At 44.3% G+C, this 15,509-nt stretch overlaps 1 protein-coding gene across 1 annotated transcript in view; it reads right to left on the reverse strand.

The window, feature by feature from the left end:
- katnbl1 (katanin p80 subunit B-like 1) overlaps nucleotides 1-1,903 on the reverse strand; it is a 6,717-nt gene extending 4,814 nt beyond the window's left edge. Inside the window, exons 1-3 of the mRNA XM_063222796.1 lie at nucleotides 1,724-1,903; nucleotides 547-654; nucleotides 376-413 (exon numbers count right to left, since the gene is read on the reverse strand). Of these exons, the coding sequence (XP_063078866.1) occupies nucleotides 376-413; nucleotides 547-642 (134 nt within the window). The 5' untranslated portion in view covers nucleotides 643-654; nucleotides 1,724-1,903. The remainder of the gene's footprint in view (nucleotides 1-375; nucleotides 414-546; nucleotides 655-1,723) is intronic.
- Nucleotides 1,904-15,509: the final 13,606 nt, after the last annotated feature.

Below are 15,509 nucleotides of genomic sequence, written 5' to 3' on the forward strand. Positions count from 1 at the left end.
ATCCCAAATAGGTTTTGGGTGAACTTTGGTCAATTTATGGCTGGGTTTGGTTGGTTTTGGCATGCCAAATTTGGGCCACTTTTGGCCCGGGGACTCAAACCGAAGCCAGCCAAAAGGCCAAGACACGATTTGGCCCAAAACTCTGCCAAAAACATTTTGCTATCTGGGGAAAAGGTCAACCTCTGACCACCCATGCAATGCAATGCAGCCTGACATACCCACAGAGAAAACAGACTTTTACAGTGATCGACGCAATGGAAGGATGGGTGTGAATAGAGGGCGGGAGGGATTTTTCAAGTCAAGCTTCATGATGACACTGAAATGTTTCCTGTTGTTATGTCCACATTGGCGTGGACTTGAAAATGAACCACTCACCTGTCTTTATCTATTCCTTCTTTATTTATATAATCCACCTAAAAGAGAGGACAGGCAATAGACGTAGTCCTCAAGTGAGTTAGACTGGCACCAGTCACCGACACATAAGCAAATTCATATGCAAAAGTCATGTCACATTTCTAGTTTCTTCAGGGGTTGGAATCAACTCACCTCCCTCATGTTCTTCTTGGCACTAGGGCCGCGAGGAAGGTCGCGAGGAAGCCGTTGGAATTCTGCTTCTTTGCCATCATGATGTCCAGCGGCCATAATAATTCAGCACTGAAACGACACACACTCTCAGCATGCAAAATAAGGCAGGCACGGAGGAGCCAGCTGCTCTGCAGTGCTCACCCACACAGGCATAATAATACCCAACACAATGGCACTATAGTGTAGTTATTGAGGTGTTCACTATTCCTCGACGACATCTCATTTGGTTACACGAAAGTTAACGCAACTTATTTGCAAAGCGTCAAGCAGCACATCAAAGCAACCCTTTGTGCTGCTAACCCACAATCGTGGATCTACGATTAGACGTAATACTACGAAGATAATTTTCAACATGATGTAAAAACTGTCAGCCAAAAGGTCTCACATAGTACCGTGGATGACTTTATCCTGCACTGACACCAGTGAGAAACCAACTTCTTCAATCAACTGGACAAGAGAAGTCTAGAAATCTACTGGAGGTCCAAATTCATTAAATCTCTAGGCAGCACGTGGGCTTTGTTAGTAAATTCGCCCAGCAGAGTTACATAACACACAACCACATTTCCTAGACAAAATTAGTTGCATTTGGTCGTTCGATGGTGCTGACATGATAGAAGTCAGCTGCTCTTCCTCCCTAAATAGCTAACAATGTCAGACAAGCTGCTAACACCAAACAACCTCTGGCTAACATATTCGCCAGCCAGCAAGCAACAGCTCTCAGAAGCATATAAAGAAGGCTTTACAATATCAGCAGAAATGCTCGATCAATGTAGACGTATTCAGTAACAACATGAATAGAAGTAAGGAGTGCGCTTCCTTGACAGCTAACAGTGTATATTAGCACCAGGCAACAATGTTCAACAGGCCCATGGTTTGCAGCATAGCTAGGTAGCTCAATAACTCACGAGATCATGTGTTGAAGGTGACTGTCAAATAAGCTCATCGAAGAAAATAAGGATATGCCATTGTCATCCAGGGACATGCTTCTTTGCACGTCTACCGCATTGATTAGTTGGCTACATAACTACTAGAGGGTGGATAATTCAACTAGCCAATTGTGGCTAAGTCAGTTAGCTAGGGTTTGCTGCTTCAAACAACATATGCTTTCTCCTTTATCGATATCTGTTGATTTGCTCACCGTCACATGTGGCAAGTCTTTGCTGCGTCCAAGATCAACATTTTCCCCGTGCAATGATTGTCCCACGTTGTATTAACACAATCTAGAAACAGCAAGAAGTAAGAAAGTAACGCTACACATTAAGACTCAAGAGAACACATTGGACGATTGGGCGAAGCCTATCCCATTCAAATAAATACAGATTCGTTGTGTTGGGATTGTGGGATTGATTTCATGTGTGTTTTTGACGACACCTAGTGGTCGAAATTGCTGTAGGAGCCCAGCACAGCAATATTTTGTTAGATAGCGGCATCTGGTGGAGAAAATTGTAATCGATCTATGACATCTGATATTAGCATGCATGACTTCAGCAGTCTGTAGCTTATAAGCTCTCTCTCTCTCTCTCTCTCTCTCTCTCTCTCTCTCTCTCTCTCTCTCTCTCTCTCTCTCTCTCTCTCTCTCTCTCTCTCTCTCTCTCTCTCAGCACTGTGTAAATAAATCTACGACCGTGTGTGTATAGCTTACTGACATGCACAGAGGCCACAGTGTTGCACTGTAGTAAACAGGTTCGGTGAGAGCCCAGGCAAGGCCAGGCTTGGCTTTCTGTACTGTGCCTTTCATATGGGAGCCATTACAGAAATTCAGTCTGCATTATGATACCCATTTATATGCCAGAGGATACGAGAATTGATTGGATTCAATTTAAACCAAACTGTGTCTTTTTTTAGGGCCCCTTTTCTCTTGTTATTGGCAACACATTATGTTCACTGCCTGCACCAAACAGGCCTTTGTGTAACATCATGTTTAGCAACACTGCAACCTCTTGTTCTGAACCAGTGCATGTGATGACAAATGAATGTATACAGACATATGGATATGGGTGTGTTCTTTCCTCTTGAAACACAAGTCTTGAAAAGGTTACCCGAGGACAATGCTGTGATGAATGGTGCTGTTCTCAAGAGCAGATAACTTTACATTCCGAACCAAGGATGTGTAGAAACGAATTTCAATGGCCTGTTTCTTCAAACAAATCTGCTCTTTTCTTATAAACATCTTTCGTACCATGCCATGAGAAGTTTACACCACAGTGCAGATTGCACAGCTTCAGTTTGTGATCATACAAAAAGGCCTACCTCCCATGTTGTCTATAAGAGCATTAAAAGATTGTATTTGAATGTCTTTTTTTCAGCACAGTCTTATTTAGACATTCTGCACTGTATGCAATAGAGCAGGGCTATTCGATTAGAATTTAATCTGGGCCACATTTCAAAACAAAGAACTAAAGTCGGGCCGTACATTTTCAGCTATCACTAACACAGTAATGACACTTCAAATCAGTAGTCTACAAACAATTTTTAAACATGTTCCTCTAACCTCAAACCTAACCACATTGAATGTCAATGTAGAAGACAAGCAGAATATTCACAAGAAAATCATGTGTTGTATGGCAGTATCTGCTACTGTTGGGGGCCACATATAGGCTGCATGTGAACTGCATCTGGCCCGCATGTGGCCCTCGGGCCGGCAATTGAATAGCCCTGCAATAGGAGAATCATCTACTCTCCTGAAATACCAGCTCCTGTCTTCCCTTCCCTTCTTTCCTGTTGGCTTTGTAATTACTGCTGGTCGTTTCGTGCCAGAGATCAAGACTGGGGCAAGAAAAACAGAGCAGCAGCAGCAGCAGCAGTAAGACTTGTTGCTGTTGGCCGTCGGTCCAGACATCAGAGCCTAATATCAGTAATTGCGTTTGTGTTATGCAAGTCTGTTTTTAGACGTTCCCTGCCTGGCTGCACAGGCTTCTCTCTGTTTGCTGTTTCAGAGAGTATCACTGCTATGGAGATGCAACTGGTAGAGATAGCTCTGGACTATCGTGTCATTTGAGAGAAGTTGGGAGGGGGTCGGACTGTGGAAAAAACCTGAAGGTTTCGAGAAGAATCCTCAATTGGATCATGGGGGGACCTCATCATCCTCTGAGGAACCCTTAACGTTCTCTGAGGAACCTAATCGTTCTGGGAAGAACCTTCAAATTCCTCAGAGAAAATGTACTGGCAACCGAAGGGCTCCTCAATGAACCTTTGGGCTTCTCATTTCTCTGACGACCCTTCAAGAAACCCTTGGCGTTCTTCCAAGAACTAACGCATATTGTCATTCAGAGAACTTTAAAGGTGCACTGTGTAATATTTTTAATAGGTCTAGTTCATTTCCAGAATTCACGCTGTCCGTTCATAAATGCTACCTTTTTAATACTTACCACCACCATTCAATTCTAAGTATTCATTATGACTGGGAAAATTGCCTTTTACATACATGAAAAGGGGGATCTTCTCCATGGTCCACCATTTTGAATTTCCAGAAATAGACGTTTTCAGCTGCAAAACTGAAAGGGACAGTTTGGTCAATTTCAACATGCAGTTGTAATGCTCACACTACCCTGGACTTGTCAGTGCCTGAGATTTTTTTTTCTTCATCTTCAGCCGTTTCCGAGATCCTGGTCATTGTAATGGGGGCAGCTCTTTGTTTACATTTCAAAAAAACATTTTTATTTATTCCCAAAAACATCCAAAAGGTTATAAAACATCAGCAGACAACTAGCAAACAGCAGTACCTTTTGGGAAAATATTTGGAGTTGGCCTATGTTTAATTTTTTAAAAATGTAAACAAACGCTGCCTGCCCCCATTAGAATTGCTCATATCTCAGAAAGGGCTGAGCCGAAAAATGTGGCATCACCAGGTACTGACAAGTCAAGGGTAGCGTGAGCAATACAACTGCATGTTGAAATTGACCAAACTGTCCCTTTAAAATCCTTTGGTCATACTGGTAAATATTGGTTTATTATTTATTAATATAAATGAAAACTAGATCGCATTTACTCACAGATAATGCTGGATTATGCTTGCCCGTCTTGCATTTGTTGCCCTTCATGCATGCCTTGCCCTTCATGCATACGTTTCCCTTCATGCATATGCTGCCCTTCATGCATCCTAATATAACATACACTTATGGCTTGTTCAAAATGTCGAGAATCCCAAGAAAGCCGGTCTAAAACTCGGGGATAGTGGGCGTGAACATTTGGTGACGCAATGTCAGATCAATAATTCTCGAACTTGATCTCAGGCGGAAGTATATAACAAGTTCCCGAGCTAATGTTTTGTGTGACGACACACGCATCATCATCATGGCGACATAACTTCTTTTCTCACAACTTCAATCACTTGTTTTGTAAAGTTCTATTTTATTTTATTTATTAAAACGGCTGTAACTTTACAAAACAAGTGATTGAAGCGTTAATTTTCACAGCACAAATGAGCACAAACAAATTCCCTTCGATTGAGACTACTTTGGAAAAATTTGGACGTGGAGGGGGGGCTGCCCATTGAAAATGTATTAGTATTATGAGTATTTGAGTATTTAAATTACTCAAAATCCTTAATAGCACAAACGGGTTTTTTTTTCAAGCACAATCCAGCACAAACGTACCACAAACAATCTGCAGTGTTATTTCAGCATTTTGGGTCGGAGGGGGGCCAGCTTCACACAGGTAACGAACCGAACGCTTTGGTATTGGAACGAACTCTCTATCTCGAAGCATTCTGGGCAAAAATATCTTTCATAGAATAAAAAATATATATGTTGATATATGGCAAGCATACTAATGATCAAATTTGGCAATCGGTACCACAGTTTCAATAAGCAGCATAGTTGCAATACCTACTCTGGCCACAATCTTACACAGTGCACCTTTAAGGTTTCCGTCACAGTGGCAAACTGAAGGTTCGTCTTTGCATTATCACAGTCTGGGAGCAGTTTCCCCAGTGCAGCAGCAGCAACTAGCTCATGAAAGATCCATATCCATAAGTTTTTGGACCAGTTTGAGCAGTGGATGTGCCATGCCAATCCACATGGATTAATGAACAGGCTGCAGCTGGGGGCCCACCTGCCAGAGGGTCCCCAATTGGATAAAGTGGGGGGAAAGTCCAGAATTGTATTGTGGCAAGATGTGGAATTGAAAACTAGTCTGTTCTAGAGTTTGAGTTTTTAATCTTGTTAATACTCATTCTTGGCTCAGTATATCTATTTTAGAATTTGTCTTCTGCAGGCATTTGTGCCTGCAGCAACCTATAGACTAGTGGTCCCATACCATGCTAATACAGCCCTGTGTGTGGGTTCAAGAGGAAACCATTTCAAACAATCAAGTCAAGAGCTGAGGGAGTTTTTTCATTAGGGGCCAAGCAGCGAAGCTGCCTGGCACCTTAAGTGTTTCTACTGTTCTTATTATTATTATTATTATTATTAATTCATGTTTCTCCTTAGGGAGTCTATGGCAGCCCATAGAACCGTACGGTCGAAAATGCTGAAAATCGGCACACGCATTCAGGACGATCTCAGCATTACCCACAGCAATTTATAGGTCCCCAGCCGCAACCCTCTAGCGCCACCAGCAGGCCAAAGTTGCAAGTACATTTCTGCTTGTAACTTTTGAACCGCTGGGCCAATTTTCAAAAACTTGGTATCTCTGGAATCCTTGGGCTGAGACGAATCCAACGCACCCTATGACGTCATTTTCCGCCTGGATAGTTTTCCCGCCATTTTGAATTTTGTGAAAATCAATAAAAACCCATAGCCTCCCTCAATTTTTGACATTTTTTTCTGAAAATCGGTATATAGCATCTTTGGACTGAGCCTCATAAAACTTTTGCCTTCAATTTTGTATAGCTTTTATCGTTTGGCCGTGACAGCCAATCAAAAACGGCCTAAAAGTCGCCAAACAGGAAGTGAAGTCATATCTTGGCAACCCATGGTCACAATCTTCTGCAAATTGTCACAGACATTCTTGTCCATGCCATTACCCACCAAAACAAATTTCAGGTCGCTAGCTCAAACTCTCTAGCGCCACCAGCTGGTCAAATTTTTAGCTATGTTTCTGCCCATAACTTTTGAACCGTACGCTCCATTTTAAATCTGGTGGTACCGTTGAAATCCTTGGGCCAAGACGAATCCAACGGATCCTATGACATCATCGTCAGCCAATCAAAAGCAGCCTAAACGTCGCCAAACAGGAAGTGAAGTCATATCTTGGGAACCCATTGTCACCATCTTCTGCAAATTGTCACAGTCATTCTTGTCAGTCCCATGACCCACCAAAAAAACTTTCAGATCGCTAGCTCAAACTCTCTAGCGCCACCAGCTGGTCAAAGTTTTAGCTAAATTTCTGCCTGTAACTTTTGAACCGCATGCTCAATTTTTATTCTGATAGTACTGTTGAAATCCTTGGGCCAAGACGAATCCAACGCACCCTCTGACATCATATCCGCCACAATAGAATGCCCGCCATTTTGGATTTGGTGAAAATCAATAAAAGGCTCCTCATCATTCAAATTTAGTCTGATTTTCACAAAACTTGGCACACATGATCTCTGGAGCACTCTGAAGAGATCCCTAAAGGGGTTGTATTACATCTTTTACCGTTTGGCCGTAACAGCCAATCAAAATCCTCCACACAGACGCCAAACAGGAAGTGAGCTCATATCTCAGCAACCCAAGGTCAGAATCTTTTGGGAATCGTCACACACATTCTTGGCTATCCCATGACTCCCCACAAGAACTTTCAGGTCTCCAGCTCACTCGCTAGCGCCACCAGCAGGTCACAAATCAAATTTCGAGGTATATTTCTGCTTGTAAAAAATAGCTATGCGTGTCTCTGACATTCTGCCTGCTCAGCTCTTTCGGTTGCCTTGGCGACTTAGGCGGACTTTCTGCTTGGCCCCGCATTGCTGCTTGCAGCTATATTCTCAACATGTTTTTCCTTTTTCGCCATCTGTTCTTCAACAGTTTCATGAACCGTGCCTTTTCCTACCCTATTTGTAAATATTTACAGTAAGTGAGTCTGTGAAACATCAAAGGTGGAAGAATGTTTTCATTCTTAATCTTATTGAATTGTTGATTTGTAAATATGCACAGCTTCCTTGCCTCTCCCATGCATACGTACATGCAAAAGCTGTGGTGACTTCAAGGCCTGTCACTCAAGCACCTGACACAATTTCATTACAAAAATATGTCCATTACTCTGCTGTAAGTCATTTTAGAATGGATCCAGGTACCACTAACTCATCAAAAAAGCATTATGTTAAGCTTTATAATGTCTGAGGACAAGATGACATCAGCAAAGTCCCAGTTGTGTGTGTGTGTGTGTGTGTGTGTGTGTGTGTGTGTGTGTGTGTGTGTGTGTGTGTGTGTGTGTGTGTGTGTGTGTGTGTGTGTGTGTGTGTGTGTGTGTGTGATCGTTTCATGAAAAGAGATGCAATAAGAAGGTTCTGACTCATAGACCACCAATGATGACAGCTAGGAATTTATTAAAGGCAATGAGCAGTGATTTTTTTTATGTTTAGCCTACTACGTGCTTCCAAAATTGTTTGTGTTTGTCATCATAAACTCAATGACATCTCTGAAGTTACCCGCCATCTTTCATGCACCAGTCAATTTGGGATAAATTCCTTACATGACAGACAATGTAATGTAATGTAATGTAATAAAACTTGTCTCAGTTATACAGCTCACTGAACTGTGCCAATTACAAAAGTAAACATCAATAAAATAAACACCAAATGTTTATTGTTTACTCACATGAAACCACTGAAACTTAATCCACAAAATGGCCCCACAGTTAGTGAGATATATAGACATGCTTCATTGATGATGAGTTATAATCCCATGTGAATGTTTTTGTCCAGACAGGTCTCTTTTTGTAAATCATGTGATTTGATTTATTGACACACACTGGGACCTTCAACGTTGGTGGCGTTTAGTACTAACAGATGCTCTGCATCATGATCCACTCAAGTGTTCACAGTGTTCCTGATGATGCACTGTTGCCCTGCTGAAACACAAGTAACCACCAGGTGGTGCTGTGTGGCTGTCAAAGCTTTCCACCCCTGAGCACCACAGTTTCCTGTGTGTGTGTGTGTGTGTGTGTGTGTGTGTGTGTGTGTGTGTGTGTGTGTGTGTGTGTGTGTGTGTGTGTGTGTGTGTGTCTGTATGTGTGTGCGTGCGTGCGTGCGTGCGTGCGTGCGTGCGTGCGCGCGTGCGAGCCTTTGTGTGTTGTCATATGGGCGTATGCGTATGATGGGGTGGCACAAACCTGTAAGATATGTCTTGTGTGTCGGTGCATGTGTGTGTGCATTCAGTGTGTGTGTGTGTGTGGTGTTGGTCTGTCTGTGTCTGTGTGTGTATCTGTGGGGGTCAAAGACTACCTGCTGTGTTGCCTTATGAACCTGTGCAAAAAATGAGCAGATTCCAGGGGTCTAATCCGTCTAGAGCTCGGACCAGTCTCAACAAGCTGCACACACACTTTGAAGACACACAACTGCATACCCATGGCATGTTATATTAGGTGTAGAAGAAGAAGAAGAAGAGGAGGAAGAAGAAGAAGAAGAAGAAGAAGAAGAAGAAGAAGAAGAAGAAGAAGAAGAAGAAGAAGAAGAAGAAGAAGAAGAAGAAGAAGAAGAAGAAGAAGAGGAAGAAGAAGAAGAGGAAGAAGTAGCTAGATGTTTGTCATCTAACTGCAATCATATCGGTAATCATAGTTGCATAAAGCTGAAAGTGGCAGATGCCAGCTATCACAGTTTGGCAGCAGAACGTTAGTAAACCTCCCTCCCCAAGCCTCATAGATAAGGGATACCAGCTGAGCTATCGACTTAAAACTTTAGCTCAGTAGGTTTGCAAATTGAGATGTGCTGTGAGATTGCAAGCTTGATCCTGGAGTGGCAGAATGCAGCATTAATAAAAATGTGGGATGAAAAAAAGTCATAAGATCCAAATAATTTGAGTAATGAAATCCCAAATGCTTCATCTCCACAGTACAGTGAAGCTGTAGGCTATTCTAAGTTGTCAATGCATGAAAAATACTCACGGATGACTAGCTTTTTCAACTCTCGCTGCCTCACACCTTTTCCATGTGTCAGTCTGAGAGGTTGTCCTAAAATAAAATTGAGAACCCCACGATCGATCACAAGTGCCATCACTTCGAGATTACTTTTCAAGTGTCCAGACAAAGTGATGCAACCCAACCGACAACCCCCCTCAAAAAAAAAAACAAAATCATAAAATATGATTCTTTCTGAATAGATCTCCAGGCGTACTATTAGTCATCATGTCAATAAACTCCTCCATGTTGTAATTCTTGGCCCTGAAGCGCATGACAACGGCATAATCATAAATCTGGCCTGTTTTTTGAACCATCATGTGGCACGTCCAGTCTGAGGCAGACGTGCAGGCCAGCGGGCGATGGTGGACGGTGGATGACGGTGTTTGGATTGCAAGTCGTCTTAGGCCTTAGTGCGCCATTCAGGTGGAGGTTTTCTTTGGCGGCTGGGGTGGAAGGGATTTATGAAGAGTGGCTGTATTCCGCACAGATCCGTATCAGCCCCAGGGGCCCAGTAGGAATGGTGTGGTGCATTGCAGCGCAGCGCAGCCAGGCCCAGACCCAGCCAGACCCTGGCGAAGGTGGGCCATGCGCACTCGACCTTCACTGGGAGAGCAGGGTAGCATTTTTGTTATTTATTTTTCCCCGGCACACACCATACTTTTCTCTCTCTCTCTCCCTCTCTCTCTCTCTCTCTCTCTCTCTCTCTCTCTCTCTCTCTCTCTCTCTCTCTCTCTCTCACACACACACATTACAGGCCCCAGAGGTGTATGAATGAGCTAAGGTGCTGAATAGAAAAAAGGTAGGGTTTTTTTTTAAGAGGAAGCCTGTTGGTCAATGGGCAAGTGTGTATGTGTATTTGTGTGATCGGCATTCGGTGTGTGTGTTTAAGGTGTATGTGTGTGTGTGTGTGTGTGGGGGGGGGGTGTTAAGGGCAGAGGGGGCAGTGGCCTAAGTAGGAAAGTGGGATACAGAGTCAGCAGACCGTGGTCCAGAAAGCCATTTCATGGAGCTCTGGCTGAGTTTGTTTATGTCTGAAACTCAGGCTCTGAAAAAATATGAATGCGACAGTGCACTACAGTAAGTACAGTATAGTCCGTCAGACCACAGGTCCCAGAGCAGTCTGCTCTATTGCGCACCTGCCCCCTCTATCCGACTTCATCTACTCTGAGATCTCTCTCAGACCGCCTTCACCTGTTATCTGATACACAGAAATCTCTTGCACGTGCACTGAAAAAAGTCCCCTTAGACAGCTACTGGGGGTATACCCACAGTAGCCCACATAGATATGAATATAGGCTACTACGCAGTGTGAATGCTATGCTGTTGTACAGTTACAGTACAGTACATGCATAGATATACACTCTTGGATGGATAGACCCAGAGCCAAGTGACTAGCCTGATTATCATCGACTTTCAAATCTCTTCTAGACTTGGTCTGACCAAGAGCTAACAATTTAACGCCAAACGGTATGGTTGACCCACCTCCCTTAGTTTGCTAATGGTCAGTGTCAGGGCAGTGGCTGAGGTGAATTCAGTACAGCCTCGCACAGAAGTGCCCATTGAAGAATTTTGAACTCCTCAAGGCTGGCTAGTCTTATGAGAACAACTGTGATGCATGCAAATGCAAAACAGAATAATTTGCAATGATGGTGAATTATAATAATCAGTTTTGTCACACGCACACACACATGAGGTCTCATGAGATGGCATTTATGCGTGGCTATTAATTGCTCCATGGTTTCCCCAGCAGGACATTCCAGCATGCCTTGGCATCAGTGGCGCATTGCCTCCGACTGCCATGAGACGATACGCTAGAAGGAGCTCTGGCCATGGGTGTGGTTTTCCCAAAGGATGAGGTAAATTTTGCCTATAGTGTGTGTGTGTGTGTGTGTGTGTGTGAGAGAGAGAGAGAGAGGGGGGGGGGTAAGAAAGAGAGAGAGAGAGAGTTAGAGAGAGTGAGTGACTATGTGTGTGTCTGTGTGTGCGTGTCAATCAGTCTGTCTGTATGTCTGTAGGCTATGTGCAGGTCTGTTTGTCTGTCTACAGTAGGGCATGTGCACGTGTAATGTGTACATTTGGATAAATAAACATCCTCAGAAAAACACGTCACTATGGTAACAGCAGGACAGAGCAGTCTTTTGGAAGAAGGAAATGAGATGAGGAGAACGTTAAAAGCACTGCTGCTGCTGAACACAGTCAGCTGTTGTTGGTCCTCCAGACTTTGGAGGAACACACACAGACACACACAAGCATGCACACACACACAAACACACACGTGTATTCACACACACACTCACACATGTGCTCACACAGAAGCACACACACACACACACACACACACACACACACACACACACACACACACACACACACACACACACACACACACACACACACACACACACACACACACACACACAGACAGACAGACAGACAGACACACACACACACACACACACACTGACAGTACAGATGATGTCTTGATGGCCGGCCTGGTCTGGTTAGGCTGGCCATACTCGGGCCATTCTTCTGGGTGGTAAGGTGATCCCGGCAGGAAAGGCCAGCGCTCTGCCAGACCCCGAGCAGAGCTGAGCAGACCACAGGCTCGCATGCCCTATGCCAGCTCAGGATACAGCAGCCAGGGGGCCAGCCGGGGGCAGTATGTGTGTGTGTGTGTGTGTTGGGGGGGGCCTGCTGTACTCTGTGTTTTAGTGGGGGGATGCGTAGGGGAAATGCACACAGGGTGGATGGCTGTCTTGTGGAGGACATCAGGGGGTGTATGGATAAGGATTGTATGTAAGGTGGAGGTGGGGGGGAATGCAGGCAGAGTGGGAATAGAGAGGGAGGGCTGGATGGAGCTCGTTACGGTAAGGACACATAGCAGGCGAGGCGAAGAGAGGCAAAGTTCATTGACAGCTCAACCGTCATCAGGTTGTCGCTGCGAATCAAATGGAGTGGAATAGTTATGTTGTTGATATGATTGGGCCGCCGCAGGCAAATTCGCTCCTCATTTGCATAATATTAAACTTGGTTTAATGATTTCGCTTCACTTCGCTCCTGTTCGCTTGCCTTCACCTCTCTCATAGGAATAAATGGCGAAGTTCGCTTCGCTTGGCCAAATTCGTGTCAATGTGTCCCTACCGTTAGCAATCCAACGTGGCTTGCCAAGCCTCACAGTTGCTTTTATGGCCCACGGGATTCTGGAGGGAAACAAACAAATTGCCCCACTGGATCGGCTAAGTAAAGACGCATAGGATGGATCCTCAGACAGATGTATTAGCACAGCTCAGGGGCACCTTTAGCACAGCCAGAGTTGCTGGACAGTTATAGCCTAGTAAAGAAGACAAACCCGCCTACCGGCCAAAAATATTACTGCCTTGCGATTTGAGTTTTGAAGTTTAGTCAAGCTCGCCAAACAGGCGGTTAGGAACTTAGTTGAAAATGTCATTGCATTACGTTACCTTTAAATTGCGTTAAACATTTGGAGTAGTAGTTTAAGTAGTTTAACTTAGTGCTATGGTTTTGGGAAATAGATCCCAATTCGGTAGCCTCTCTCGCTCTCTCCGGCTCTGATGGACTTGAGCCTCTGCCACTTTGGGCCCCATGATGAGGTCATTGTGTCTTAGTCACTGTGGTCGAGCGAACAGATGTCCAAATTTCCATCTGTCTCTCGATGTTGGCGTGCACTGCGGTCTATTCAGGCTGCTGATAAGAAAACCATCTTGTCTCTCCTGGTGCACATTTTGTTTCCCCCCCATCCCAATCCAAACATCTTCATATGGTCATCTTTATTACATAACATGATCAACACGAGGGAGTTGTTTTTTCCCTGTCCTCCCACTCACGTTGTCTTGCATTGTTCTTATATCATTTTTTATGAGTTTGTCTTTTTTACCCACTTGTTTGGTCTGGGACGAAAGCCCTGAGTGAATCTCAGTGGATGCGTCGAATTTGTGTGTTGATAGTTCCTTTTCCTCTCCCTGACCTTGACAGTGCTTGTGCTACAGGACTGCTACAGGTCATTCTTGAGGTCTGGCCCTTTCCATCTTTCTCCCTCACACACACACACACACACACACACGCTGCCTCTTCTGTCTGTCTATGCAGCATTCACCCCTAAAACACCCTCATGGCCACCCTCCACTTTATTTTAGCTCATGACAACCTCATGACAAATCGTGATTATACCGCAATGGCCCTTTCTCAATGAAAATCGCTTCCAGTTGGCCAGTTTAAGGGCACCCTGTAATGACGCCAAACTGACAGCTAAAGTGCCCTTGCTAGGACTACAGCTGGTACGAGATGCGGTGCTGGGTATCAATGTGTACAGTATGTGTTCATGTCCCTGAGTTGAGCACTCTAAGGCTATGTCCCATTGCTACAACTTCCACTCATTTTTGTCCCTAGCACTTTATTTGCTTTTGAATTTGAATTGCACAAGATTTTCGAGGGTGCTTCAAATCCCTTCAATCTTCCCCTTGAATCGGAGTAAGGGACCCCCACTATATGAAACGAAGTGATGTGTGATTGAAGAGTGAAGGAGACAACTGGGAGTAGTGTACTTGGCTCCTTGCACCACATGCTATGGCTTCTTTAAATGACATCTAAAAAGTAAAAGTAGCAAAACATTGTACAGATCAACTCATCTAACTAACTTTATTCAGCCACACATGGATATTAGTTAGGCTGTCACAGGGTTGACAATGACACACAATTGCAGTAATAACACCAGGTTTTGAGCGACTATTCTCAAAGATTATCAGCTTGTGAATGTCAATATTGGTGGTTAGATGGCTGTCAATTTTCTTTGTGTAATATTTACACAGACTAAATACACCAAATGCAAAGCAGTTCCAATAAATGCCCTCATGAGCCAAACACTTCAACAGGATACAGGGCCAAGGAGAGGTTGTTTGTTTCATGTGAAAGCAAAGAATCTCTATACCCGTGTTTCTCAGCAGGGGCGGTACAGCCCCCCAAGGGGCATTGGGGAGCTCTAGGGGGGACGTTGAGGAGATACAGCTGAGCTGTGCTTAGTTGCCATTGGGGTGCAGTAGTCCATTTCATTTTTTTAATACTAGAGGAGGTGTTGTCAGGCTTATGAGTAGTTCAAGGGGGCATTGGGAGGCTTGTGATGAGGCCAAGGGGACGTTTGTTCAAAAAAGGCTGAGAAACTCTGCTCTATACCCAACGGTGACAGCAGCAGACAAGAGGGTAGCATTCTGGACCTTTTCAAAAAAAAAGAAAAAGGAAAGAGAAAAAGAAAGAGTTTTACTGCAAAATGTGTTGTGCAATAAATTCCCATGGGGACTTTGGGGATCGCAGCACAATGCGGTATGCTATTCATTACCATCGATGCAACTTGTTGCAAATAAGCAAAGCATCTGGGAAGGCCAAAAGAATGAACTCTACTGGACGTGTGTGTGTGTGTGTGTGTGAGTGTGTGTGTGTGTGTGTGTGTGTGTGTGTGTGTGTGTGTGTGTGTGTGTGTGTGTGTGCTTGGCATGCGTGTGTGTGTGTGTGTGTGTGTGTGTGTGTGTGTGTGTGTGTGTGTGTGTGTGTGTGTGTGTGTGTGTGTGTGTGTGTGTGTGTGTGTGTGTGCGCGCTTGCCATGCGTGCCTGAATGTGTGTCTTTGTGTGTGTGTGTGTGTGTGTGTGTGTGTGTGTGTGTGTGTGTGTGTGTGTGTGTGTGTGTGTGTGTGTGTGTGTGTGTGTGTGTGTCCACTTGAGCGGGCCTGCGTGTGTATGTGTGTGTGCGAGCACAATACTTAGTATTGAACTCTGGTTGAGCAAAATAGACTTAACTGCATACAGACGAGGGCAGGGTAGCTGACAGATTTTGCTGGACCCCGGACAAAATCATCAGAAAGCCCCCCCACCCAATA

This window comes from Engraulis encrasicolus, chromosome 18 (assembly GCF_034702125.1).
Source record: "Engraulis encrasicolus isolate BLACKSEA-1 chromosome 18, IST_EnEncr_1.0, whole genome shotgun sequence".
NCBI classification, from domain to species: domain Eukaryota; kingdom Metazoa; phylum Chordata; class Actinopteri; order Clupeiformes; family Engraulidae; genus Engraulis; species Engraulis encrasicolus.